The sequence below is a fragment of the Ascaphus truei genome, chromosome 1, assembly GCF_040206685.1.
Source record: "Ascaphus truei isolate aAscTru1 chromosome 1, aAscTru1.hap1, whole genome shotgun sequence".
Taxonomy (NCBI): domain Eukaryota; kingdom Metazoa; phylum Chordata; class Amphibia; order Anura; family Ascaphidae; genus Ascaphus; species Ascaphus truei.
Window position 1 is genome coordinate 258,138,415 of NC_134483.1, and position 27,267 is coordinate 258,165,681.

Here is a 27,267-nt window from a genome sequence, read left to right on the forward strand (position 1 = left end):
CACGTCTGGCTATTATTTCTAGATCCGACATACATATACACACACACACACACACACACACACACACACACACACACACACACACACACACACACACACACACACACACACGTAACAAGGACTAATTGTAGTATAATGTAATACAATAAATACATTAATGTCAAAAACGAATGTTGTTCTGACTAGGAATTTATTAAATGTATTTTATTTATATATTTTATTTTAAAGTGGGGTTGGGGGCGGGACTGGGGGCGGGACTAGGGGCGGGGTTGGGGGCGGGACTAGGTGGCGAGTAGATTTTTTGGTTGGGCGAGTAGATTTTTGGGTGATTTGTCGAACACTGTATATATATATATACAGGCATACCCCGCATTAACGTACGCAATGGGACCGGAGCATGTATGTAAAGCGAAAATGTACTTAAAGTGAAGCACTACCTTTTCCCACTTATCGATGCATGTACTGTACTGCAATCATCATATACGTGCATAACTGATGTAAATAACGCATTTGTAACAGGCTCTATAGCATCTCTGCTTGCGCACAGCTTCGGTACAGGTAGGGAGCCGGTATTGCTGTTCAGGACGTGATGACAGGCGCATGCGTGAGCTGCCGTTTGCCTATTGGGCGATATGTACTTACTCGCGAGTGTACTTAAAGTGAGTGTACTTAAAGCGGGGTATGCCTGTATATATATATTTTTTTTTTATTCATATGCATGTAGAGGTATCTGAACCGTGTTAGCCGAGCTTCAATAATCAAAAATGAATAGACGATACCGTTCTGTGACTAATGAAATGATTTTTCAGTATATGTGTGAGACACACTGATCTCTTCTTCCGGCGGTATTACAATGAATAAAACAGGCAAGGTTTTAACTTAAAAACAGTGTCTCTTGGAATGTTATCTGTGTATAAACCCTCCTCCCACCCCCCTGTGTGGATGCGATTTATGGCTAGAGGTGTTAAATGGTCCCTGAATGTTCAATTGAAACTTTTATACGTTCCACCCGACCATCAACCTCAAACTCACCCAATCCCTGGGCGAAGTATATTTCCTAGACACCACCATCACCATAAAGAACAACCAACTACAGACTTCTGTATACCACAAACCTACAGACAGAGCCAGCTATTTGAGGGACAACAGCTTCAACCTGACACACATTAAGCATGCAACTATCTACATTTAAGCCATTCGATACAACCGGATATGCTCTGACACAGCAGACAAAGGCCAGCGGATTAAAGCCTTGAGATCAGATTTCATAAATCGTGGATATAAACACAGATTTGTAGACCAGCAAATCCAAAAAGCCACCAGAATACCAAGAAGTGATCTCCTTGAATACAAACAGAAAGAGTCAAGCGACATGGTACCTTTGGTGGTCGCATATAACCCACACCTAGAAGACCTACGCAAGATCGCCAGGGAACTACAACCTATCCTCCAGGAAGATACAAGACTGCAACAGGTCTTCCCTGAAACACCCTTATTATCATACAGACAACCTCATAATCTCCAAAAAATTATGGTAAGGAGTAAAGTATTCAGCAGTACAACTGAATGCGGGACGAGACCATGCCAGGACGCGAGATGCAAAACCTGCGCAATGCTCCACACCGCGGGTAAAATACAAAAACCACTCAGGAATCTGGAGTACAAAATCAGAGGATGGTTCACCTGTTCCTCCAATGTCGTGTACCACATCATGTGCATGAAATGCCCAGGGGGCTGCTTCTACATAGGTGAGAAGGGACAGGGGCTAAACAAGAGAATGAACCTGCATAACAGCTGAAGCATCACATGCGGAACAAGAGACAGTCTCTGACTCTGGCCATAAGATGAACGATCTGAGGGTGGTCATACTCAAAGGTAATCTTAACACCAAAAGAGAGACGGCTGCATGAATACAAATTTATGCAACTGTTCGGGACCCTTAGCAGTGGCCTAAACAGAGACCGAAGTTTTATGAGTCATTACTGACACGTGAACTCTCTTCCCATTAGTGCTAAAGACCATGTCTATACATACTGTGCTATATGTATGCCGTTCCTCAGCTGCATTTCATTCACCTCTTTTCCCCCACATTTAATATCTCTTATGTGCAGCATTCATCAGCGCATATTGGGCTAACTCTTTGTTTATTTGTGTGAGATGACTTTATGTTTTTCTTATCCCTCTTGGATTGGTTTATTTAACCTTTAGGCATTAGTTTTCTTGCACTACCCATTAGGGGGGTATATGCATTTCATTTGTATACTATACTCTACGTGCGGATAGATTGCTTTTTGGTCTCATTTCACCATCCTTGTTTTGTCTTATGTGTGGTTATTAGAGTTTAGGATATTCTTGTTTTGGGCATGTCCTCACTCATGTTTATTTAGTGTGGCATATTCTTGGTTCCATCCATCCCACTATAGTACCATTCTACCCTTCCAGTGGTTCTTTTTTTGGGGACCAGCCGGTCATGACTCCATATGGGATCCTTGGATTCCCGCTGTGAGTGTTAGGATCCTGATCCCCTTTCCTTATAGCAACTAGGACTTACACTGGTTTTAGGGTTCATTACACACATAGTGACTGGATATGAGCTTTTGACTGTGATCCCCGTTTGTTTTTATATGTATGTTATATTTTCTCACATTGCTTTATTTCTTATCTTAGTCCATGATCAATAAACTTTTTTGTTAAAATATTTTTTTACACGACCAGCGTGCTTGTGTTGGGATTTATTTGTCTTTTTTTGTGTTTCAATATTTGGGGTTTCCCATAGCACCGCCACTTACCTGCATTTTGGTATATTTGTGGTTTTTGATCATATTTATATTATATTGGTTTTGATGCGGTTATGTTTGTGTATATATATATATATATATATATATATATATATATATATCTATACATATATATATATATATATACACACAAACACACAGAACCCAAGCAAGCTCATTTTGGGAACCCCTGAGCCCCCACAAAATATATACGTATATGTGTCAAAAAGGAGAGCTTTTGAGCGTGGCAAATGTATAGAACAAGCAACAGAGAAGCCCAATGCTACATCCAATATGACAAAAATACACAGTAAATACATATACACACACACATACATGTTAGTTTAAATTTTTTATTTAGGCAAGAAAAAAAAAACTTACATTGTGGTGGTTTTTCCAGCCCCATTGTGGCCAAGAAACGATGTGATTTGGCCTTCAAAAAAGTTCACACTGAGGCCATCCACTGCAGTCTTTTTTCCTGTCTTATAAATCTTCACTAGTTTTCGAATAGAAACACCTTGCCTTAGGTGGTTAGGTTCAGCTTCAAAAAATGCTTTATGAAAAGAAAAAATGAAAATAAAGATAATATTAAATTTTTGCAATTATATTAAATATTGCAATTTGTTAAAAAATATTACTGTTATATACAGTAGCAAGCAACCAACAGCCAACGCGCCTCAGGGCAGCATAGCTTTGACAGCATAGTAAATATCCTTTGGAAATACAGATATTTAAAAAGAATATTGTATAAAATGTAATAAAAGAAAAATCAGGAACAGGAAATAGTTACATCCAGTAGTAGATACATAATAGATGAGATTGAAAAAATATATAATCCACGAAGTTCAACCTATGTTAATTGTAGACCACAGATACTTTATGCTATATCTGTATTTACAGTATATTAATCCAGAGGAAGGCAAACATAAAAAAATCCAATGAAATATCATCTAATGATATCTCAAAAGGGTACAAATAAAATCCTTCCTGACTACAAATATTGGCATTCTGATTACTCCCTGGATCAACATCCTTCTCATGTTTACTTATTTGGTATATCACTGTAAATATTTCCTTTCTAAAATGATGTCCAAACTTTTTTTGAAGGATCTATTGCATGTGCCATCAAATTTTCCACTAGTAAGGAATTCCACATTTTAACTGCCCTTACTTTAAAGAAACCTTTCCTTAGTTGCTGGTGAAATCGCCTTTACATCAATCTTAATGTATGACCAGTATTGTGGCATTGCCCTTGGGTTGAATAGTTCTTTTGAAAGCTCCTTGTATTTTCCCAGAATATATTTGTATATAGTTATCATATCCCATCTTAGACAACTCTTTTCTAATATTAACAAATCTAATTTAGTTAGCCTCTCCTCATAAATCAGATTATCCATCCCCTTTATTAATTTGGTGGCTCTTCTCTGCACTTTCTATGGAGTGGCGCCTAAAATTGTACTCAATTCTAGGTGTGGTCTTTATAAAGGGGCATAATTATGTTTACTTCCCTTCCGTCCATTGCCTGTTTAATGTAAGATAAGATCTTGTTTGCCTTTGCAGCTACTGCTGGACTTTGGGCACTATTGCTAAGCCTGCTGTCTACAAGCACTCCTAAATCCTTCCCCATCAAGGATTCTCCGAACTTATCCCCATTTAATTTGTAAATTGCCAGTTTATTCTTGTTTCCCAAATGTATAACCTTACATTTTTCTGTATTAAACCTCATCAACCATTTAGCTGACCAAGTTTCGACTTCTGGATAGAAATTACACCCTGCTCTGATTCTACTACCTTACACAATTTAGCTTCTTCTGCAAATATGGAGACTTTACTCTCTATGCCAAACTCAAGGTCATTAATAAACAAGTTACAAAGCATGGGCCCCAGTACTGATCCTTGTGGTACTCCACTCACAACTTAAGCCCAACCTGAAAAAGTTCAATTTACAACAACTCTGCTATCTATCTTAAAACCAGTTTTCAATTCAGGTGCAAATATTTTTAGAGTCCAATTTGCTTAATTTTGTGCACTAACCTCTTGTGTGACACCGTATCAAACGCCTTTGAAAAATCTAAGTAGACCACGTGAACTGCATTACCCTGGTCTAAATTCCTACTTAAAGTACATCCTCAACAAAACTAGTAAGGTTAGTTTGGCACAACCTATCCTTCATAAATCCATGCTCACTATTACTAATAATTTTTTTATCCATTAGATATTCCTGAATAGTATCTCATACTAAAGTAGCTTACCCACTATTGATGTTAGACTTACAGATCTGTAATTGCTGGGTTGTGATCTAGCTCCCTTTTTAAATATATGCACCATGTCAGCTTAACACTTGTGGCACTCAGCCTGTGGAAATGGTGTCCTTGAATACTAACTGTAATTGTTTGGTTATTACTGAATTTAGCTCCGTAAGAACTCTTAGATATATGCCACGTGCCTAATTTACTTCAATTTTATCAGCCACTTATGAACTCTCAGTTAACCAATTGTTCGTTAATATAAAGGTTTTGGCTTCCTCCTGTGGCACTTCTATTGCAATTGATTCTTCCTTATTTATTTATTTATAAAATATTTTACCAGGAAGTAATACATTGAGAGTTACCTCTCATTTTCAAGTATGTCCTGGGCACGGAGTTAAGACAAATAATACATGGTTACAAATACAGTTACATAAACAGGGTATACATTATGTACAAGACATTGCATGCACAGTTAATGAAAATATATATTATGGGCGTATAAAACAGTTACAGACCAGATTAAAATGTGAGACAGTCTTAAATACCAGCCTTGGTAAATACAGAGGCAAATAATTTGTTGAATACCTCTTCTTTTTCCCTGGCTCCAATAATTTGCCTGTCCATCGAACACTGAAAATGTCCTTAATTTTATTTTCTATGTTTTTTTGTTATTAAGATACTTAAAGAACTTTTTAGGGTTGATCTTGCTTTCTATAGTAATCCTCAATTCATTTGACATATTTGCTCATTTGATTGCCCTTTCGCAACTTTTGTTACGTTCCTTATAATTCTGATATAATGCCTTCCCTTCTGATTTTAAGAATCTGGATGCCTGCCTCTTCTTTTACATTTCCTCCCCTGCCTGTTTATTTAGCCACATTGGTTTGGACTTGTTTCTTTTATATTTACTACCCAAACATATACACTGATGAGTGTGCATTTCTAACAATGTTTTAAAGACGCACAATTTATCTTCTACATTTTCCATTCAAAAGCATCATCCCTATGTATTCCTGGTAGATTATTCCTCTGACTTTCTAAAATTTTAATTCTTTGTTAAACCCATGTAAAAAAAATTTTTTGATCATTTATTTCAAATGAGACCATGTTATGATCACTGTTACCCATATTTTCCAGGACTTGAATATTTGTTATTACTTCTACATTGTTTAATATTATTATTTCCAGTATTGCCCCTCTCCTGGTTGGTTCCTCAATAATTTGGGTCATGTAATTGTCTTTAAGCACCCTAAAACCCTGTTTCTTTTTGTTGTAATATTAATCTCATTGCCCTGGGTGGGTGATCATTAAAATCACCCATTATGCAAACATGACCTAGTTTTGATGCCTTCTTCATTTGCAAAAATGTTTTGGCTTCCTCAATCTCACAGATATTTGGTGGTTTATAGCATAACCTACAAACATTTTCTTTGTATTTTTACCTCTACTGCTCATTTCTATCCACAAGGTTTATACATTTTCATCATTCACTTCATAAACATCTTCCCTTATGATAGCTTTTAGATCCGATAGTAAATTGTCTTATACTAACATAACTCCTCTTGAATATGTATGTTTGAGATTTACATCTACAATGTACTGCATATGAAATCATACAGTCCAGCACAAGCTTTTCATATGGGTTTTTGTCAAAGAAGCTAAAAAAATGGGGCTACTGTGCACAATGTATAAAAGAAAAAATTAACAGTAGGGCTAAGCTAAGGGTTTTTTATTATAACAATGTATGTGCTACAAAAGGAGAGAGTAGAAAATCTGTCTAACCTTGATCCCCTTTCTCTTTAAACCAAGTGGAACTTTAACATTGCAAACCTATAACTATTGGTTTTCTAGATTTGTAATTAAAAACTTAATGACACCACATCCTCATATTATCATTATGATTTGATCACAATATATGGGTGAGTGTTGGCAGTAGAGATATCAGTGATTTGTTTATAGAAAATATGTTTGCAGTTTACTCATGATTCTTGGGTTTCTATGTTATTTTACTGAATAAACTAAATGCAGAAATGTGATTACTGTTTTGTATTTTTTTTATTCTTGGACTGTTGGTGGTGATATATTAAATATATTTATTTATAATAGCCTTAGCAGCATGAACATAAAATGATGACATTTGTGGCATTTCAATAACAGCTATTCCCAAAACATTCTTTTTTCCTAACAATACGTTTTGTGAGATCTAATCATGCTATAAAATCTACAGTTTGTTTAACTTTGATGAAATAAGCTTCTTGTTTCTAGAGAATATTAGCTTTCATCCTCAGAATTATATTGTTATGCATACATGTTTAAACTTTTGAGGTATAAGGGAGAGAGGGAGAGGGAGAGGGAGAGGGAGAGGGAGAGGGAGAGGGAGAGGGAGAGAGAGAGAGCTCTATATATAGATATCTATATCTATATATCACATTAACTTTATATATAGTACCACAATTACCGTTGTTGTCTTTTGAAAACTCAGATGTAAGGTTGTCTGCTTCATTATTATGACTTACACCACACCAATAGGAAGCAGTAAAAGGAAAGTACCATGGTCGTGGAATTCCATATTGACCTGTCAAAGTAAAAGTAGAACGTAGCTCTTGTATTTTAAAACCACAGAACACATTGAAAAAAAAAAATATGAGGGCTTAAAAAAAAAATACAAAAATGTACCATAAATCGGTTGTGATATCTGTTTACTGAACCCCACAAAGAACACGGAAGTGCAAACATTTTCCACATACAGTAAGAGTACAAACATTAATACTATTACAATGCAGTGCTTATGAAGAAAAGGAGAACGAGCTTCATATTTACTAAGTGGTGCTGTGCTTTCATTGTCTTTAGACATTCAAAGCCGTTCACTTAAATGGGTCATAAGGGGTATTCTGGTGCTGGAAAGTGTCATATGTGATAGCTCTGCTTAGTAAATGTGGGCCACAGTCACTTTAGGCTTCCATGTTTATGTTACCCCTGTATGCAAAGCAATACTTTGCCAGTAAATGTGTTCCTTTGCAAATTATACTTTATATAATATTTCTTTATATCATTGTAAGCTCATGTAAAACTCAACATTTAAACACAGGAATATTTTGACCTTTCAGCAGGTTCCTACAATACTCATTTTATACTGTGTCCTTCGCATTTCTTAAACTGCATAAAGGAAAGAGGAAACAAAACAATGATATAGTCTAGACTGAAAGGGTCTGCAGTACGTGGTTGCAGATTTAACAAGTTTTGGCCAAAATAATTAACTAAATGACCAATACTCATGAGAAGAAAACACATAAAAATGAACTAAATAATGTGTCATATTGCCTGTGCATGCGGTCATCTTTATTTACTGTTGTATACTTGAGGTCTCTTTCCCAGTAGCACTCGAGTTGGCATTATAAACTATATAAAAATATAATACTGTGGGGCTGGGTTATGAGCTTGCTAATATTGTGTATGTCTAATTATAGTATCTGGAGGCGCCTAGGATAACAATAATTAAAAAGGATATATAAAAACCAAGCCTGTTGGAAGGTGGAACGTAGCTCCTCACGATGTGCTTAAAAAAGGAGAGAAAGCACGACACATAGCATAATACTGTTGGCAATAGGACAAACAACACTTAAGACAACATATATCAGCTGAAAAACAGTTAGGTGAAAATAAACAGTAAAAGCATTTAATAACAATTCATGGCATACATAGACATAACAACAATATGGACAGATTAAATTAAAAAGTGATTAGAGCACTCCGCAGCACCGATGGTAACAGATGCAATGCCCACTCACCAGATGGAAAAGGTAAGCAGGCAGTGGATAATTTAGAGAGTATCCCCTCTCGATGCTGTAAGCTGCTTCCTGCTGGCGGGCGTCTCCGTTGATGCGTGCACGTCAGCCTGCATGCAGGATCTCCCGCGGCACACTGGAAAGGATGCCCAGCTGGTCTGGAACAGCAGAAGCTGATTCGGCTCCCCGTCACGAGCGGCAGGCTAGTTGATTAGCAGCAAATGTAGATTCATCAAATACGTGGAGGGAAATCGCCAAACACAGGGGAACACATGGGTTGCAGGAGTGCTAGAATCGCCACCCTACGCGTTTTGAAAGCTCTCTGCTTTCTTCCTCAGGGGTATATGGTATTAAAAGTCCATCAGAGTCCCTTCAGAGTCCATCAGATAAGGGACTCTGATGGACTTTTAATACCATATACCCCTGAGGAAGAAAGCAGAGAGCTTTCGAAACGTGTAGGGTGGCGATTCTAGCACTCCTGCAACCCCTGTGTTTGGCGATTTCCCTCCACGTATTTGATGAATCTACGTTTGCTGCTAATCAACTAGCCTGCCGCTCATGACGGGGAGCCGAATCAGCTTCTGCTGTTCCAGAACAGCTGGGCGTCCTTTCCAGTGTGCCGCGGGAGATCCTGCATGCAGGCTGACGTGCACGCATCAATGGAGACGCCCGCCAGCAGGAAGCAGCTTACTGCATCGAGAGGGGATACTCTCTAAATTATCCACTGCCTGCTTACTTTTTCCATCTGGTGAGTGGGCATTGCATCTGTTACCATCGGTGCTGCGGAGTGCTCTAATCACTTTTTATTTTAATCTGTCCATATTGTTGTTATGTCTATGTATGCCATGAATTGTTATTAAATGCTTTTACTGTTTATTTTCACCTAACTGTTTTTCAGCTGATATATGTTGTCTTTAGTGTTGTTTGTCCTATTGCCAACAGTATTATGCTATGTGTTGTGCTTTCTCTCCTTTTTTAAGCACATCATGAGGAGCTACGTTCCACCTTCCAACAGGCTTGGTTTTTATATATCCTTTTTAATTATTGTTATCCTAGGCGCCTCCAGATACATATCCTTTCCATGCACTAGCTCTGACCAGGGGGTCAGTTTTTTGTATCATCAGGCAGCCCCCCATGTGTGATTAATTGTCTACACTTAGGGTACTAAACATTACGTCATTATTGTCATATTTCTTTGGTTAGCGCTTCCCTTTTTTTTTGTTGTAATTACGATATAGTAGAACATAATTCTATTTGGGTGTGGGTTGTTGACCTTAAACAGAAAACTGCAATAGTGTCTATCACAAATCTCACCCATTATCAGCTAATGCAAATTTGCACAATTAGTTTTTGTGCATATATAATTCTTAGTGAATACTGTGACAAATGGGCAATAATATTTGACTTTATGAAAAAAATAAAGCCAAATATTATTGTATATTTAATGACCTTTAGGGAATTGTTGCCTTAAAGTCAATTTAACACCATGATAAACATTTCTAATACTTATACATATCCCCCATAAATGCTGTGTGTTTCAACACATTATTATTATTATACATTTTTGTAAACATTTCTGTCAGTCAGCAAAAAGTCTGAAAATGAAAAAGATTTTTCTAAATTGAATAAATGTTTAGACTTTGAGTGACACAGTGCTTTTTCTTTACAGTGACTAAGATTTTCTGTTTAATTCATAATTTATTATTTTTATTATCAGTATTATAGTAATATTCCCATTAGCCTCTGAAGAAAAAAAAAATATCACTGCAATTTCAACTATTCCTTTTAATCTGTTTAATCGCTGTAATTTAACATCAGAATTAGAAAAGGGAAAGCAAAGCTATCAAGAAGCTGCAGTTAAAGCTAAATATTTGTTATCCTCCTAGTATTACAGATAATAAAAACAATGTTTTACTAATCACTGATAACATTTATCAAACTGCAAAAAAATATTATGACAAAAAATGCCCAGTAGTGTTTAAAACCAAACTGAAAATATTTAATCCCCAGAATGGCATGATTGCTAAAAAAGAAAAACATGTTACTTTATAGATCATAGAGGTTAGATTCAATGTGTAATGTTTAAATTTAGAATACTAGTGTGTCAAGGTTTATTGGCTCCATGCAAGCACCTCCATCTTTAAAGTGTCCTAAGGGCATACCTGGTATGGCATGAGACCTGGCAGGGGCCTTTATGCTGTACCAGGTATGTAATCAATAAAATACCCTTAGGGGTTGATTGAACTCACCATTCCATCAGAGCAGTGAGCGTAATTGAAATCAAAGTGCAGCTCCCTCTACTTCTGTTTACATCACACAGGGCAAGTTCACGACTGTGTGATTCCTACCAAAGTGACTACATGGTCAAGACACCCAAACGTCCAGCATCAAAAAGACTGCTTCACAAACCTTATATTAAGCATATTTTAAGAGTTTGTCATTGAAAATGCAAGCAGCTCTCTTTTGTTGGAACTCTTTAAAAGAGTTGCATTTTACATTCTTGCAAATCACATCTAATGCAGAATTTTTGACATATTAATTGTATCAACACACAATAAGTATTTGTACTTGCTTACTGAAAAAATAAAATAGCAAAACAAAATGCAAGGGCATACCCTCCTATTCCTATACGTTTAATTTACAAATAGCTGCACCTTTTTGTCCATAATCCGAAAGCAGTACAAATAATGTACAATATACTGTACACACTCAAATTATGTCTATTCATTAAAAAAACAGAATACATTGATGTTATGTATTACCTGGAAAAACATTCTCAATGTACCATGTCAGCAGCAAGTAAAGAAATCCATCAAACAACATCATAAACATTGAAATGATAAAACTGTAGCGCTCTCCATCAACAGGACTAATTCTTATATTACTCCACTGGAGACCTTTTCCTTGTTCTTCATAACGAGAGAAATTTTCACACCCGTACCCAAATGCAACACTTGAAAGAAGACTCTGTAAAAAATTAGCAAATGCTTAAAAGTTTTACCAAAATATAGTTAAATGGACACCTTCCAAAGCTAAAGTGAATAAGCTGAGCAATGGTGGCATAAGTGTGGGTCTAAATGATCTGGGACCAGGCAGCAATACCTGCCAACCTGCCCTTAAAATAATGATTTAAAGGTTAGGTGGGTAGGTTGTAAAGTTTTAATGGAATGGGGAATATATTGTAAACGTGCTGCTTCCTTTGTATGTCATGTAATTTTTAAATGATGGCCGTTGATTTGTGTTATAAATAATAATAAAAAAAGAATGAAAATATATATAATTAAAACAAAGAAAAGACAGTAACACAAATGCTGTGTGTTTTGTCAATCTTGCTGAAATATTTTTGCCTAGCAGAAGGACTATGCCAAATAAATGCACTGCTAAATCAGTTTGGCAGGGCATGTTTGTGTCCTGTCATGGTTGGTGCTATTGCATATGCTTGGTATCAGAGTTTGGAGCTATACTCTCATGGTGGTAGAAACACTTCTAATAATCAATGGTGAATGGCAGGGCATGGTGGTGTTCTTTCAAGGAATGTATGTTATGTGTTGTATTGGCCCACTAAGAGGGTATTGCTTGCTGATAGTGTACAAGTTTGTCTGGAACTAGTGCTGGCAATGTCCTCTTAATTTTAGTAAAACATTGTGAATAAACTGCTGTGGTCATTTTAATCTAAAATTGTATCTGGGTGGTTTGTGTGTCTGAGTGAAGGAGGAGGGAGCATGTCGTATGGCCACAAGGCAAAGGAAAAAAGAATTGTATTGCTCTATTATGACCCTAAACTCTACATGAGATAGAAGATTAAATGGTTGTTGGAAAACACAATATGGATTTGCAGGAAGTTAAGGACATAATTAAGTAGATAACAGAAGCAAGCATACACTAGAGCAACATTTGCAAGGATATAATGTTAGAGTTTTAGTTACTCACATAAATAATTTTATTTATTATATATATAATAGATTTGAGGATTTATACAGTATCCACTTCAGAACTGCAGAAAACAATACTTAGCCTTAATCATTATCAGACTCACTTTTTAAAGAATCATTTACCAGTATAAACACAATAGAAGAAAACAACTAGTTTGTGCATACACCAAATTAATTATGAATGCCTTTTTATCGACATACTAAACTTTTCATATACTTTATAAGCCCATCTGGAACCAACGGAGTATGAAGTTTAAAAAAAAAAAAAAAAAAATGAAAAGAAATATACATTTTATTACAACTTGAGATGCTTCAAAAGCAATGAATGACACTTACCACTACAAGTTTAACTGGGAACTTTAGATAATCCTGCCAAGCAAAAAGGAACACATGTGGCAGATACAACACAAAATATATAATCCCTCCACAGGCAGCTGCTAGATTTGCTTTGGAGAAGAACACACTGATAAAGAAGCACTCCATGACTGTAGCAAAACAGAATATGACCATGAAGACAAAGAAAACTGATGGATCACTGTAATGAAGAACGTTTCCAAACTGTGAAGGGAAAACATAACAAATGTTTCAAATAGTGTATAAATAACATTGTTACCAGACATAATATAATGATTTCCCATGCCTTTGATAATGTAAATGCTATTGCAGCAAAGTACAACATACTGTAGAAGATTATCCACAGTAATGCTAACATGGTTGTCATATCATTCCAAATCCATAGATTTTTCCCTCATTATTTCCAGATGTTGATCACAGAAGTATTATACAGTAGATATATGAAAGTTACAAATAAAAAGGATATTTAGTATATACATCTACTGTAGGATGAAATTTCCATTCAAAACAAGGGCCAACTTCAATACACAAATTAAATTCACAGATTTAAAGTGCTTTGGTTTTTCCCAAAGTATTCATTATTAGTCACATCTATTTGTTGGTTATATGTTATGTTAATTTGCAAGCTCTAATGGATGCCTTCTCACTCTGGTTCACAGGTATGCTAAATTCAGACTCCTCTCTGTTGTGTTAATCGCCTGGGTGTTTGACTTCCTAATTTTAGGATAAAACTAGGACTAGACATACACACACACACACACACACACACACAAGAGCTCTTAAATATCTGTGATACCCATGCACCGCTATGCCTAAGAATATGGGGGGGAGTCCACCTACCGTGGGTTAGCACTGACCTTTATGTGCTTAACCATCTTAGAGATGTCTTGTGGAAAATAAACAAAGTGATTGGCATTACCATGGAACATAATAACTACAGATGCCTGCAGAAAACTCACACAAGGCAAACAAGACTAGCAAAAGCCCAATATTACTCTGATAATCTTTATAAAAATACATAAAATTCAGCAAAACTTCGGCAAGGTCATCAACAATATATTCCACTCCATACTTTGTGGGATATGCTACTTCCATACTATCAAAGAGCAACCCTAACAACAACCATGAAGCTCAACCTGTGAGAACCCCTATAACTTCACCCCCTTCCCACAATGCTTACAATTTGTCTCAGTATCTGAAGAAGAAATCACACAGGTGCTCCTTATTTTAAAGCTGGACAGCCAATGTGGTTCTGACATACTGCAATTAAAGTTCATATGACTCAGTACCCCAGCCATTGCATACCACTTGCCTCCCTAATCAACTCTATTTTGTCTATAGGCGATATCCCAAAGACCTTGAAAATTGCTAGAATTGTACCAATCTTCAAAAGTGGGGACAAATACATTGTCTCCAACTAAAGGCCAATTTCTTCTCCTAATACTATCCAAAGTCATGGAAAAATGTGTTGACTTCCAATTCAGACATTACTATAACAAGATAATTTTTCTTAGCCAACTTCAATCTGGCTTTCGCCCAAAACACTCCATGGTAACTATTCTTGTAAATGTTTGCAAAGAAATCCAGTGTGGGATTTATCTGGGGCAATTTACTGGTGCAATATTTCTTGATTTTACCAATGCTTTTAATACGGGTGGTCATTTTATATTGCTCAAGAATAGGGGAACATCTCGGGCTCCAACTCCAACCCCTTGGATGTCACCAGCGTGGTCCCGCAAGGCTCAGTTCTGGGGCCCCTACCCTTTTCAGTCTTCATTAATGATATACCTAAAGCTTGTAAGGAACTTCAATTCACATTTATGTGAATTACACAATCTTATATGCACACAGCCCAAGACTCTCTGAACTTGGACAAATACTTAAATCTGATTTTTGAAGACTTTAAAACTGGATTTCCAAAACAAACTTTTTGTAAACACTGACAAAACTGTAACTATGGTATTTGGTACTAAGGCTACATTTCCAAAGCTACCAATGAGAAAACTACAGATTAGAACACCATTTTGGCCCTTGTTACTAGTTTTAAATATCTGGGCATATGGCTTTACTCCTATTTAACATTTGGTTGCATATTGATACCCTGACATCCAAAATGTAATAAAAAGTAGGTGTAATTTATCTGAACAAATCCTACTTAAGGCCACTGGTCAGAATGCACATTGTGCCGCAGATGCTAATGCCACTTATAGACTATGGGGACATACGGTAGTATATGGTGCAGCACCACACACTCATCTTATCAAAAGAGACAGCCTCTACATTTTAATATATTTGTCCTAAAATGTAACTACAACACACATCACTGCAAAATGCTCCAAGAACTAAATTGGTACATTTTTCCTGTGTTGCCTTCAAATACTTTCTGGGCAAGCTAGCTGAGCAAACTCCTCACGCCTACACATGCAGCCCTTTTATTAGCTGAGATATGACTCCAAAAAAGACTATTCATGGTCCCAAGGTTAAACAAATAATCTGGTTGCTCCTCCTTCTCTTACCATGCAGCTCACAACTGGAGAAATCTACCAGAGGTTCTCAAAGCCTCCTTCAGTTTAAGATCTTTCTAGACTTCAGCTGTCTCAGATTTTAATCTTGGCTGTAACTGTTACATATGCCCATAATAAATATTATCTTTAACTGTTCACAAAATGTCTTTAAATATAATGTATAAACTCTGTTCATTCATTGTACAGTAGAGGCAACTCTTATTCTAACAAAAACCAGTGGCAATTCCCCAAAAGACCCAGGTACACCCAGGTACATTCTGAATACATGCCTTAAACTTTCCTTAAACTAGCCCCAGCATTTCTGCATTGATTAATGGCCTATCAGATTAACAGCGGGGGTCCCTGGCAGTCCCATTCAAACTGAATTGGACTGCCAGGGATCCCTACTGTGTTAATCCTATGGGTCGTTAGTCAATGCAGAAATGCCTTAAACGTGCCTCAAACTAGCCCAGAACATACCCAGAATGTAACCCGGCTAGTTTACAGCAAATGTTAGAATAAACGTTGCCTCTACTGTAACTATGTATTGTCAACATAACTCTGTGCCCAGGACATACTTGAAAACTCTCAATGTATTACTTTCTGATAACGCTAATATTTAAATTTATTTATATAAATGTTTTATCTCTGAGGACAGCAATGTAATGGGTTTGCTATGTGTAATTGCCTTATTTATAAGTGGCATGGAGTTGAATTGGAGTTTAACCGAGTTAGACAAGAGATCTTCTAACAATGATTAACTGAGAACAACTCTTCTACAAAATGAACATTTTAGAATTACACCATGTCCATATTAGTGTTTTTAATCCCTCATATCTTTCTCTTTAACCTTGCACTTCTATCACTACCATGTCTCCTCTACTATTCTTTGTGTTTGCTCTTACTCCAATTTTATACAAACTGCACTTCTTTTTCTACCATCATCACTATACCTCTAACTCTATTTGTATCTCTCTATCTCTTATTCATTCTCATGAACTCTTTTCATATCTGTACCCTCTTATACAAGTTAGCAATACACCCTTCACTAAAACACAGCAGAGACCTGGAGGTGCACCAAACCCTGCACGGAACACCGCAGACTACAGCACTTCAACCTCCATCGCCGGAGAACCACCGAGCCTGACCGTACAATGCCCTGTTTTGGGGTGACCATGTGAGTTGCTAGTTTTCATTTAACAGCATACTCTAGTACAGTGTGACCATCTGCACCATCCTGTTTCCCTTTCCTTTTTTGGGGGATTCCTGCATCTGCTTGATAAATCCATCACAGACATCACTACACAAGTTCAACACTTCCACTGGGAATCAAGGCACATTTATTTCTATGTCAATGTGCGTGTATCCTATGGAGGTTTTTCCCATTAGCCCCAATTGATATACAGAGTTGTACTATTATGTTTTTTCTGTCTTTTTTTTTTATACTCTCACCGACTACAGGGTCGAGCTGCATTAACCGGTTGTTTATATCTGTGATATTTTGGTCTATTTAGTCACTGTACTATTTTCACTGTTATATAATTTCAGTGTACCCTCCATCACATCATTTGGTGTTTGTGTGTTATTTTTCACATTCTTTATAACACCTTATAACTTTATTGAATACAATCATTGGATCGCCTGCTGAATATCTGTTCGCAGCACAATCATGCACCCTGTACCACGCTGCCATGGAGTCACATTTGACTCTTCCTTCACATTCTATCACATTTACAATATTCCTAAAACCTGTTGATTTTTCCTGTTCCCCATGGCAGTGGGTACCATATGGTTAAGTCCATCTTTATCTTGAGTTGGACAGGAAATTTAATTGTTGCAGGTGGTCCCATAAAAGGGCCCTCCTACTACCTCCAGATAGTCTTTGCCTGTCCTACAGCTAGGAAAATGGTTTGTTATTTTGTTAAAGGACTCACCAGACTGCAGCTAGTGCAGTTGTTTCCAGGGGTTTTTCAGCTTCTCTCCTCCTGCAGCTCCAACATATACATAGCGGTGTGGGTGGTTGCAGTTCGGAGGCCTCTGCAACCGGACACACCACAGAAGGGTCTGAGAACGCAGCGGGAAAAGAACTGATGCGGGTACTGGCCTTGTTTTGCACGGTGGCACACGTGGTTGAATAGATCCTGCCGACCTTCTTCCGTGCGCACATTCCCCACACACAGGAACAAGCACAGCTGTGCATAAATGCCTTCAGCGCTCTGAACAAACTGATAAATACACCAGAGAGGTGACAGTTTCAGAAAAATATATGCACTCTGCAGTATGGAATGCTGTGCAGAAAGGAAAACAAATCAGCTGCAGGAAGCTTGAACGATTGCATAAATGAGCATGGAGGCTGCTGCAAGCAAAGGGTTGCTTCCTAAAACAGGGTAAGTCCTTAGTTCAGAGGAGATAACTAAAGAGAGTTGATTATGCAGAGCTAAATGCATGTTTTTTGCCTCTGGGATATTTTTAATGTGGCAATGGAAGCTCTGCATTAGAAGTGGTTTTATATAATATATATATATATATATATATATATATATATATATATATATATATATATATATTAAATTGAGTACGGCAGGTGATAAATCTGCAGTAGAAGCTAGGAAACTCTTTGTCTTAAAGCAACAGTAGGAGGGGGTCCAAATGAACAGAGGAATAGTTTCCTGTCATGGATGAAAGATACAGTGACTCAGTGTTGAGTCAGAAGCAACAAGCTACTAAAACAACACAAAGAGATCAAGATCTCAAATCAGTTTGGATAAAGTGAAGTAGTCCTCGTCAGAAGAATCAGAATTCCATCTAGAACTGGTTGAACCTCTAATTAAAGCAATGAGGGAAACATTGTAATGAGAGGATTAGAAGGTGTTTTACAATCCATTAAGTGATTAAGGATATGGTATAAGCAAAATGGGATCAGCCTGACTAAAAAATAAATAAATAATTGATTAATAAAAAATAACAATTTCCCACAAGAAATTGGACAAAATATATCCTTTTGGACAAAGGATGTGAAATTCTGAGAGGTAAATTTGAAAATGGAGGCAGCACCATCATGTTGCAATTAAAACCACCTTACAAGTTGATGATGTAGCATCATTAAAGAACGGGATGGATAGCGTTCTGAAGAAAGTTTATCTGGCAGCAGGTATAGCGGGTAAACCTGCAAATCAGCCACGTTGGTATCAAGAGTTATGTTCAGATGGCTCTCTAATACTGGGGAAACTTTAGGGAAAGGTGTCAGGAGAGATTCAATTGTAAAGCTTTTTTCAGAGAGCAGGTGTGTATCTGACTACATTGCTGAAGCTTCACTAGAGGCTGTGAAATTATCAGCCAGAGTAATAGCGGGTTCTTTAAACACAACAGAGTGGATGGCGGATTCGGCATTAAAGAACAGTTATGTAATTTACCTTTCAAAACAGAATTCCTGTTTGGGGAGAAGTTGGATTCAACTATATCCAAAGCAGCAGGAGGTAAAAGTACTTTTTGGCTTCAAAAAACTAGAGAAGAAAAGTTTTTGTCATCTCATTAATCAGAGATAACACAAGATAGAGAAGCAAGATCATACCATCCATGAAGATCATTTTGAGACAAAACTTCTTGAAGATACGGACAAAACTATTTTATTTTTATGTCATGGCTCCAAAGGGTGAGCTGTATTCATCAGAGGGAATTTTGCATGAAGGTCAAGGAGGCCAAAAGTCTCCAGTGGAAAGAAGATGAATCCAATGAAGAACTGCTCAGATTCGATTAATAGAAGACAGTGGTACTTCAGATCCTTACCGGGGGTTGAAGAGGTTTCCAGGAAAGACATGTTCTTAAACATCAATAAGTCTTTGGACAAAAGTAGAGAACAAGGGAATGAGAGTCATTCTGAAAGATTTACTCCAAGCAAAGGTAATAAGAAAGGACCTCAAGATGAGAGAAGAATTGTTTATTACATAAATTGTTTTGGGGGGTAAAATAGACATCTGGAGAAGTCAGAGCAGTTCTAGACCTATGAGAACTGAAAACCTACTTGCAAATAAGAAAGTTAAAAATGATTTCAGTAAACACCATTTCTCAGGGAGTAAAACCTTACAATTGGATGAGATCAATAGATCGTAAAGATGCCTACCAGTAGCGAAGAAACATTAAAAGTTCCTCAGATTCTCAAAAAATCAGGTATATTATCAATAGACGTCTCTTATATTTGGCCTAACAACATTGCCGAGATCATTCACAAAAGTGATGGCACCATTGATAGTGGAATTAGGAAGATGGGCATAGAAATATAACCTGACTTGGACGACCTATTGGTAAAATCGCAAAGGAAAGAGTGATTAATATAAGACAGAGAGGTAGTAATTTCCTTCCTAGCCGTCATGGCTGGATTATAAACAAACAAGAGCCAATTTATTCCAACACAATAATTTATTCCTGGGAATAGAATTTCGTATTGAAGAAGGAGAAGTTAGTTTGCCACACTCAAGGGCCAATACATGGGGGTCCGGACAAGAGGGATCAGGAAGGCAAGCTTCACTTCCACAACAGATTGTATGAAACTCCTGGGAAAATTAATAGCAAGGCAAAATATGGTAAATGGGCAGGCTTCATATGAAGTCTCTACAACAAGCTTTCTTGCAACAATGGAACAAAATCTAAAGTATATGACACACATATATATATATATCTATATATATATAGATATATATAGATATATATATATATATATATATATATATATATATGAGAAAAACAAAACAGAGAGTGCACGCCCCATAGTGTAACACTGTAACATTTAATGTAGGGAAATATGGATGGGGGGATTAAAAACACTCACAATGTGCAAATTAAAATATAGCAATATGTGATTTATAATCACCACCAAGGCTGGTACATTCCGCAACAGGTAGAGAGTCCAAGATCAGCTGGAATCAAGTTCCCAAACAGCGCTTTTCCACCGGTGCCACTTGAAATCCTCCAAATCGGTAAGGTAGCAGAGTAAGCCTCACAATAGCTCCATGTGCTCCCCGGCCGTAAAGGATGCACACAACGTGATGACGTAATGTCGTAAGGTACGTCCCTGATGCGTTTCGTCGCAACAAATGCAACTTTATCAAAAGGAATGTCTCTGAACAGAAATGGCAGTGTATAAGTACTAGAGTGTCTCGATCGTGATTGGTGGGTAAACTAAATGAGATTACCTCCCCTAAAAACGAGCCGTATCATATTAGAATTGCAATTAGAACATTTAACAATTTGAATTCTGCAATTTATAACAAATCTAAGGACAAATATTATTTATATTCCAGTAGGATAAATACTTAGTTAAACGGACTCTCTAGTGCTACAAACACTGCCATAAGGTGTGAAAACATAGCACTGTCACATATACACTACCGACACACTTTATTGAAGTGTGGTCGGTACCGCAAGCCGGGAAATCTCCCGGCTTGCTAGTGGCCGCCCCTCGGCGTGCCGCGCGTCATAGACGCGCAGTCACGCGTCATCGGGAGCGTGCGCCCCCTGCACGCGTGTCCAGGGGCTCCCCGAGGGAGCCCTGGTGTCCCGCGATCGCGGGACAGCGGCAGGGGGTTCCGGGGGACCCGGCGGACCCGGCAGCGGTAGGGAGAGCGCCCCGATCGGAGGGCGCTCTTCCGCTGCTTCGGCGTGCGCCCGTCACACTCGGGCGCGCGCCAGGCTACTGCTGCGGCACAGAACGGGCAAATGCTCGAATTAACTGTGCCGCAGCAGTAATACTATAATTAAGTTATTAAAAACTATGTAATAAAAGAAAAAAAAAATACATGACAAACTGTAATATACACGAGATGTTAAAATGATTCTATGTGAAATATAAAGTTAATCATAACAGAAATAAAATTATTGACAAAAACCTCATATGAGAGAAAAAAGGACCCAGTCTTCCAGCACTCTATCACAACAAATGTAGAATTGTAAATTTAAAATACTTTATTAATAACCAAGAATAAAAAATAGGGTGTTAAAACGTAATTAAACGGTGTATTATAACAGCACTTGACTGTATCCTTCATAACCCATCCGAGGTTAGGTGGGTAGATATAGTAATGAGATCCCTTATAGATATTCGGGATCAAGGCGCTATATGTTATAGCTTCCTAAAAGATATAGGAGATGGGTCTATTGGAGCTCACTAAGAGGTTGATCTCAGTATTAGTGTATCAGTGCATGTGTTACGCACTCAAATGATATACCAATAATATAAGCGTTCTATGGCATAGTAAGCGACAGGTTAGACCATATCTGCCCCTGCTTGAAATAGCGCTGCTCGCTTGATAATCTCGCTAGCATAAAAGGTGCTAGGTCTATGGTGGAATCATATTGTGCCCACAAATGAAATAAAGCGCAGGCTAATAAGCAAACAAAAGGTAAGGTATAATTTTGTTGGCATTGATCAGGTGTGTAATTTATAAACCAAGGACACCTATACTGCAGAAAAGTAATTGATGCAGACCACCATATGTGCTGCTGATATGTCGTAGGATTTATGGGTGTGCTCTTAATCCACAGAGCTCACCTATATTATCAGTTGGGTATGGCTGCATCAATATTGAGCTTAATGGTGCAATGTGATTACCAGTCGTACATTAGCCATTCTGTTAGAATCCACATGAATACACCTAGCGCACACTCATAGTCACTGATCCCAGGGCTGAGTGATGTGGTGCATGGAGGAGGCGGCTAATATTAAAGCAACCTCCACTGTAATTGTGGTGGCTAGAGCTGGTATCAACGCTGTTAACTGCTCAAAAGTTAGTCTGCCAGTATTCGGTGAGTACACTGACAAAATGCCAACAGTGTCAACCGATAGGTAAAGCGGGTGTATGTGGGGTTGCTGATGGGATGAAAAACACTGTAAGATCACCCCACCCCCCTTTGTCCCTTATTGACAGATATATACCTAATACCAGTTTGTAGGGGGGGCCGGTCTACCTGTGAATCGCATGGTCCCCTATATCAGCGCTGATCTTGGTTATATCAGCGCTGATATGCTCGAGGACCTGCCTGTCTATGAGTGAGTAGACCCTGTGAAGTAGTAGGATTCCGCGGTACACTGACACAGCGCGATCCTAGGTGAACATACACGCCGGGGGCATTTTCTCTCCTGCACACGCGGGAAACCGGTTGATTTGAACACATCAGCTGATGGATATTGATCCGCATTGTTAGACTTGCGGTTTCCCCCGGCGTGTATGTTCACCTAGGATCGCGCTGTGTCACTGTACCGCGGAATCCTACTACTTCACAGGGTCTACTCACTCATAGACAGGCAGGTCCTCGAGCATATCAGCGCTGATATAACCAAGATATAACATTTGTTGTGATAGAGTGCTGGAAGACTGGGTCCTTTTTTTTCTCTCATATGATATAATCAGTCTCCATCCAGTCAGCACCTCACTGTGGTTAGCATAAGCTGTGCGGGTTTTTTTTTTGTGTGTGTGTATTGACAAAAACCTCGTAATTAAAAGTAACTAAAAGTTAATATTCATATAGAATCTTTGTGTATACACATTTTCATAATATGCAATTAAAAACAGGTAAAAGTTTATATTTATAAAAACAATAACACATATTCATAAAATACACACATGGCAAATGCCAGTATTATATTGTATAGACAAAAAATATTAAATAATTATAAGTAAAATATATATCAATTATAGAGAAAGTAAAAAAGAAAGAAATGGGGAAAAAGTTTCAATCATGGATGATATGTCGTATGTGATGGACTTACAATGTATGGGGGGGGAGGGGGGAAAGGGGGAGGCGGGGGGAGGAGGTGTAAGGAAAGGGGTGAGGAAGTGGAGGGAATAGATGAGTGTGGGCGGGGGGGAGGGAAATAGGGGGGGGAAGTGTAGGGAAAGGGGTGAGGAAGTGGAGGGGATGGATGAGTGTGGGAAGTGATGGCGGGTTGATAATGTGGAGGGAGGGTGGGGAGATGGAGTGTGGGGAAGGGGGGGGGAGGGGAAGGAAGGGGGAAACTGCAGCAGTGGATGGGGAAATAATGAAAAGAGGGGGAAGGGACCAAAAGGACAGCAGAGAATTGGACAGAGAAAAATATCCAGAATGTTTCTAACAAGCCTACACCAGAGTTCTGGTATCCAAACATTCATTTAGACCACCGGGGGTGAGTGTCCCTAACCGGTGTATCCAAAAAGTCTCCCTTCTACAGAGTGTTTTGAAACGGTCCCCAACTGATTCACTAGGAAGAATGTGCTCAATACCCATAATTATTAAAGATTCTGGATCCTTAGTGTCTTTTGATGAAGTGTCTCGGTAAACTGTGGGTAGTGACACCATTTATCACATTCCTCCTGTGCTCCAGGAATCTGGTACTGAGGGACCGAGTGGTGCGACCTACATATTGGAGGCCGCAACCACATTGTATTAGATAAACGATAAATGTGCTGAGGCAATTAATATTGCCCCTTACACTATTTTGTTCATCCTTGTGAAGGGAAGCAAACTCCACTGTGATATTAAGGTGTTTGCACGTGATGTACCGACCTCTGCCACATCTGTGATTACCAATAAGACTCACTGAAGTGGCATCAGCAGCTGCAACCGTAGATGATAGTTTGCTTGGAGCTAGAATGTTTTTGATATTCTTAGCCTTCCTATATACAATGGGAATTTTCTCAGGAATAATATTCCTCAAGTGGGGATCGCATTTCAAAATGCTCCAATGGGTATTCAATATACCCTGGATGGATCTATGGGATTGGTTAAAGGTGGTAATAAACCTTGAAGCCCCATCTACATTTGATGATTCAATTCTTGGAGTATCATAATTAATATTTTTGTTCTTGATAGCACACTTTTGAAGCAATGATGACCTGTCAGATGACACTACCCTGTTGAAAGAGTCAGAGACCAGGTCTGGGTTATAGCACTTCACCAAAAACTTTTCACGCAAATCTTTGGATTGGCAAACAAAGTCACTATCCCTGGAACAGTTCCTTTTAAGACGATGAAACTGTCCCAGGGAGATGCTCTTAAGCCACTGTGCATGATGGTTACTAGAAGCATGAACATAATTATTCACTGCAATAGGCTTGAAATGTGTGGTGGTAATAATATTAACTTCTGGGTCTGCGGTCAAAACTAGATCCAGAAAAACCACTGATGTGGTATTAATTTCAAAGGTAAATTACAAACCCATAGCATTGTGATTGAAGGAAGCCAGGACATTGGAAAAAACAGTGATATCACCCTACCAAATAATAATAATATCATCGATGAAACGACCATAGTATACGAGGCTCGCCCCCAGCTCTAAATTTTGGCAAATAGATGTTTCCTCCCAATATCCCATAAAGAGATTGGCATAGCTGGGGGCAAACCTCGTACCCATGGCCGTTCCACAGATCTGTAGGTAAAAAAGATCCTCAAAAGAAAAATAATTGTGAGGTTAAAATAAACTTTATACTTTCTAATAAAAAATCTTTGTGAATAGTGGGAATAGAGGAATCCGTGCTCAGCCAGAAGTCAATGGCCCTGATCCCCATGGAATGATCTATTGACGTGTACAAAGATGACACGTCACATGTAGCCCAAAGAAAACTGGGCTTCCATTTGATCTCTGAGATCGAGTCGATGACATGCAGCGTATCCCTAATATGCGACCTGAGCTTAGCTACAAAGGGCTGGAGATAATAATCAACATACTGGGATAGGCCGGACGTCATCGACTCGATCCCCGAGATAATAGGTCTCCCAGAGGGATCCACCAAGGACTTGTGGACCTTGGGCAAATGATAAAATATAGGGGTGCGGGGGTGATCAGAATAAAGGAATTTAAATTCAAATTTAGTGAAAATACCCTCATCCTAGCTGAAGACAAATGTTGTTTCAACAACACATGATAACGTGATGTGGGATCATCTGACAAGGGGATGTAGGATTTTTCAAAGCGTAAGGGGAGTTCGTCTCGAAGTCATAAAATAGAAAAACATATCATAGTGCAAAAATGTTTAAACAGTGAAAAAGGTGAAAATTCATCCAAAATGACTACTCACATTTTAAGTAATCAAATTAGATAGTCACCCAACTTAAGGGGTGGATGCGCCCTATGTGTGAACAGCAGCCACCAATCACAAACTCCAAAGGAGAAAAAAGAGAGAGCCCATATAGTGTAGAGGTATAATAATTATAATATTAAAACATGATTCAAGGCTTACACTTCATACGGTCGATGTGGGCACTCATAGGTAGCGGTTGACGGATATCCCTGGGACTCGCGATTCCTCGGGGTACTCGGTCACCTCCGCGCTCTCGTGAGACACTTGGATCCACACCGGAGCTTTCGTCCCCTCACTTCCGGCACGCAGAGAGCCTCCCAGGCTCCCGCTACGTCACTTCCGGTGCGCCGGGGACTGCCGGATCAGATGGTTTCAGTGGATTTCTCATGTTCCCCTTCTCTTGGCTGTTTCACTGGAACACTCTACGCGTTTCGTCGCTCTCTCTTGCGACTTCATCAGGAGTGACTAATAGCTGCTTACTCTACTACTATATGCCCTAATGCCCTCCCTCTAATTAAGGCCTAATTGTACAATTAAAGTGGTATCACATATATACAATTCAAGTGGTATCACGTACATTCAATTAAAGTAGTGTCACATATATTTAACATAGTGGGTTGGTACAGTGTAATTGACTTCATCTGTCTTGTTATCATTTATACAATACAGGATAAAATAAAACGCAAGAATAATACAGGGAAATCTATATATGGCATAATATGAAATTGAAAATTAAAATTTAAATATAGAAAATATAAATATATAAAAGACTAAAAAACTATCTAACTTATGTATTAAGTACTAGTAAAATCACGACGATTGTGGTTATACTCAAACATATGTAAAAAGAAGAAAGAAAAACAGGATTAATAAAATATTATATTATATTCACAATCAACATTACAGGAACACTCCTAGTTCAATATCCACATTGAGTCCTCTAGGAACTAGAGTTTTCAATGTGAAGATCCAGTAGGTTTCCTTTTTAGTTAGTTGAACATCACGGTCACCTCCTCTCCAATGAGGTAGTACTTTTTCTAAGACCGTAAACGTCAATCCTGTGGTGTTGCCTTGGTGATGTTTGATAAAATGATCTGACAAAAGGTGTGTGGTTAGCCCTCTTCTAATATTGCCTACATGATCTAGGATTCTAATCCTTACATCCCTGGAAGTTTTGCCTATATATTGAAGACCACAAGGACATGTGATCATATAGATTGCATAGTCAGTTCTACATGTGACATGGTGTTTAATATCATATTTCTCTTTTGTCACATGTGAAGTGAAAGAAAATGTTTCAGTTGTTCTATATTTACAGGCCTTACAAACTGTGCACCCAAAAAAAACCTTTATCACAGGTAACCAATTATTTTCTCTTTTTTCTTTTATTTTAGGCAATGAACTTGGGGCTAGTTGATTCTTCAGATTGTTTGCCTTCCTGAATATAACCATGGGTACATCTGGAACCACATCACCTAATATTGTGTCATTTTGGACAATATGCCAGTATTTCTTTATAATTTTCACAATTTTATTTGAATCCTTATTAAAATTGGTTAAAAATTAAAAACTAAATTTGTCTTTATTGGTTGTATTTGATTTTTCCTCAGTTTTTGT

At 38.1% G+C, this 27,267-nt stretch overlaps 1 protein-coding gene across 5 annotated transcripts in view; it reads right to left on the reverse strand.

The window, feature by feature from the left end:
- LOC142496631 (phospholipid-transporting ATPase ABCA1-like) overlaps positions 1-27,267 on the reverse strand; it is a 1,672,602-nt gene that overhangs the window by 858,036 nt on the left and 787,299 nt on the right. For all 5 annotated transcript variants that reach the window (XM_075603302.1, XM_075603295.1, XM_075603331.1 and 2 more), the window contains 4 exons: positions 13,080-13,301; positions 11,574-11,778; positions 7,485-7,601; positions 3,159-3,330 (listed from right to left, as the gene is read on the reverse strand). In XM_075603302.1, coding sequence (XP_075459417.1) covers positions 3,159-3,330; positions 7,485-7,601; positions 11,574-11,778; positions 13,080-13,301 — 716 coding nt within the window. The remainder of the gene's footprint in view (positions 1-3,158; positions 3,331-7,484; positions 7,602-11,573; positions 11,779-13,079; positions 13,302-27,267) is intronic.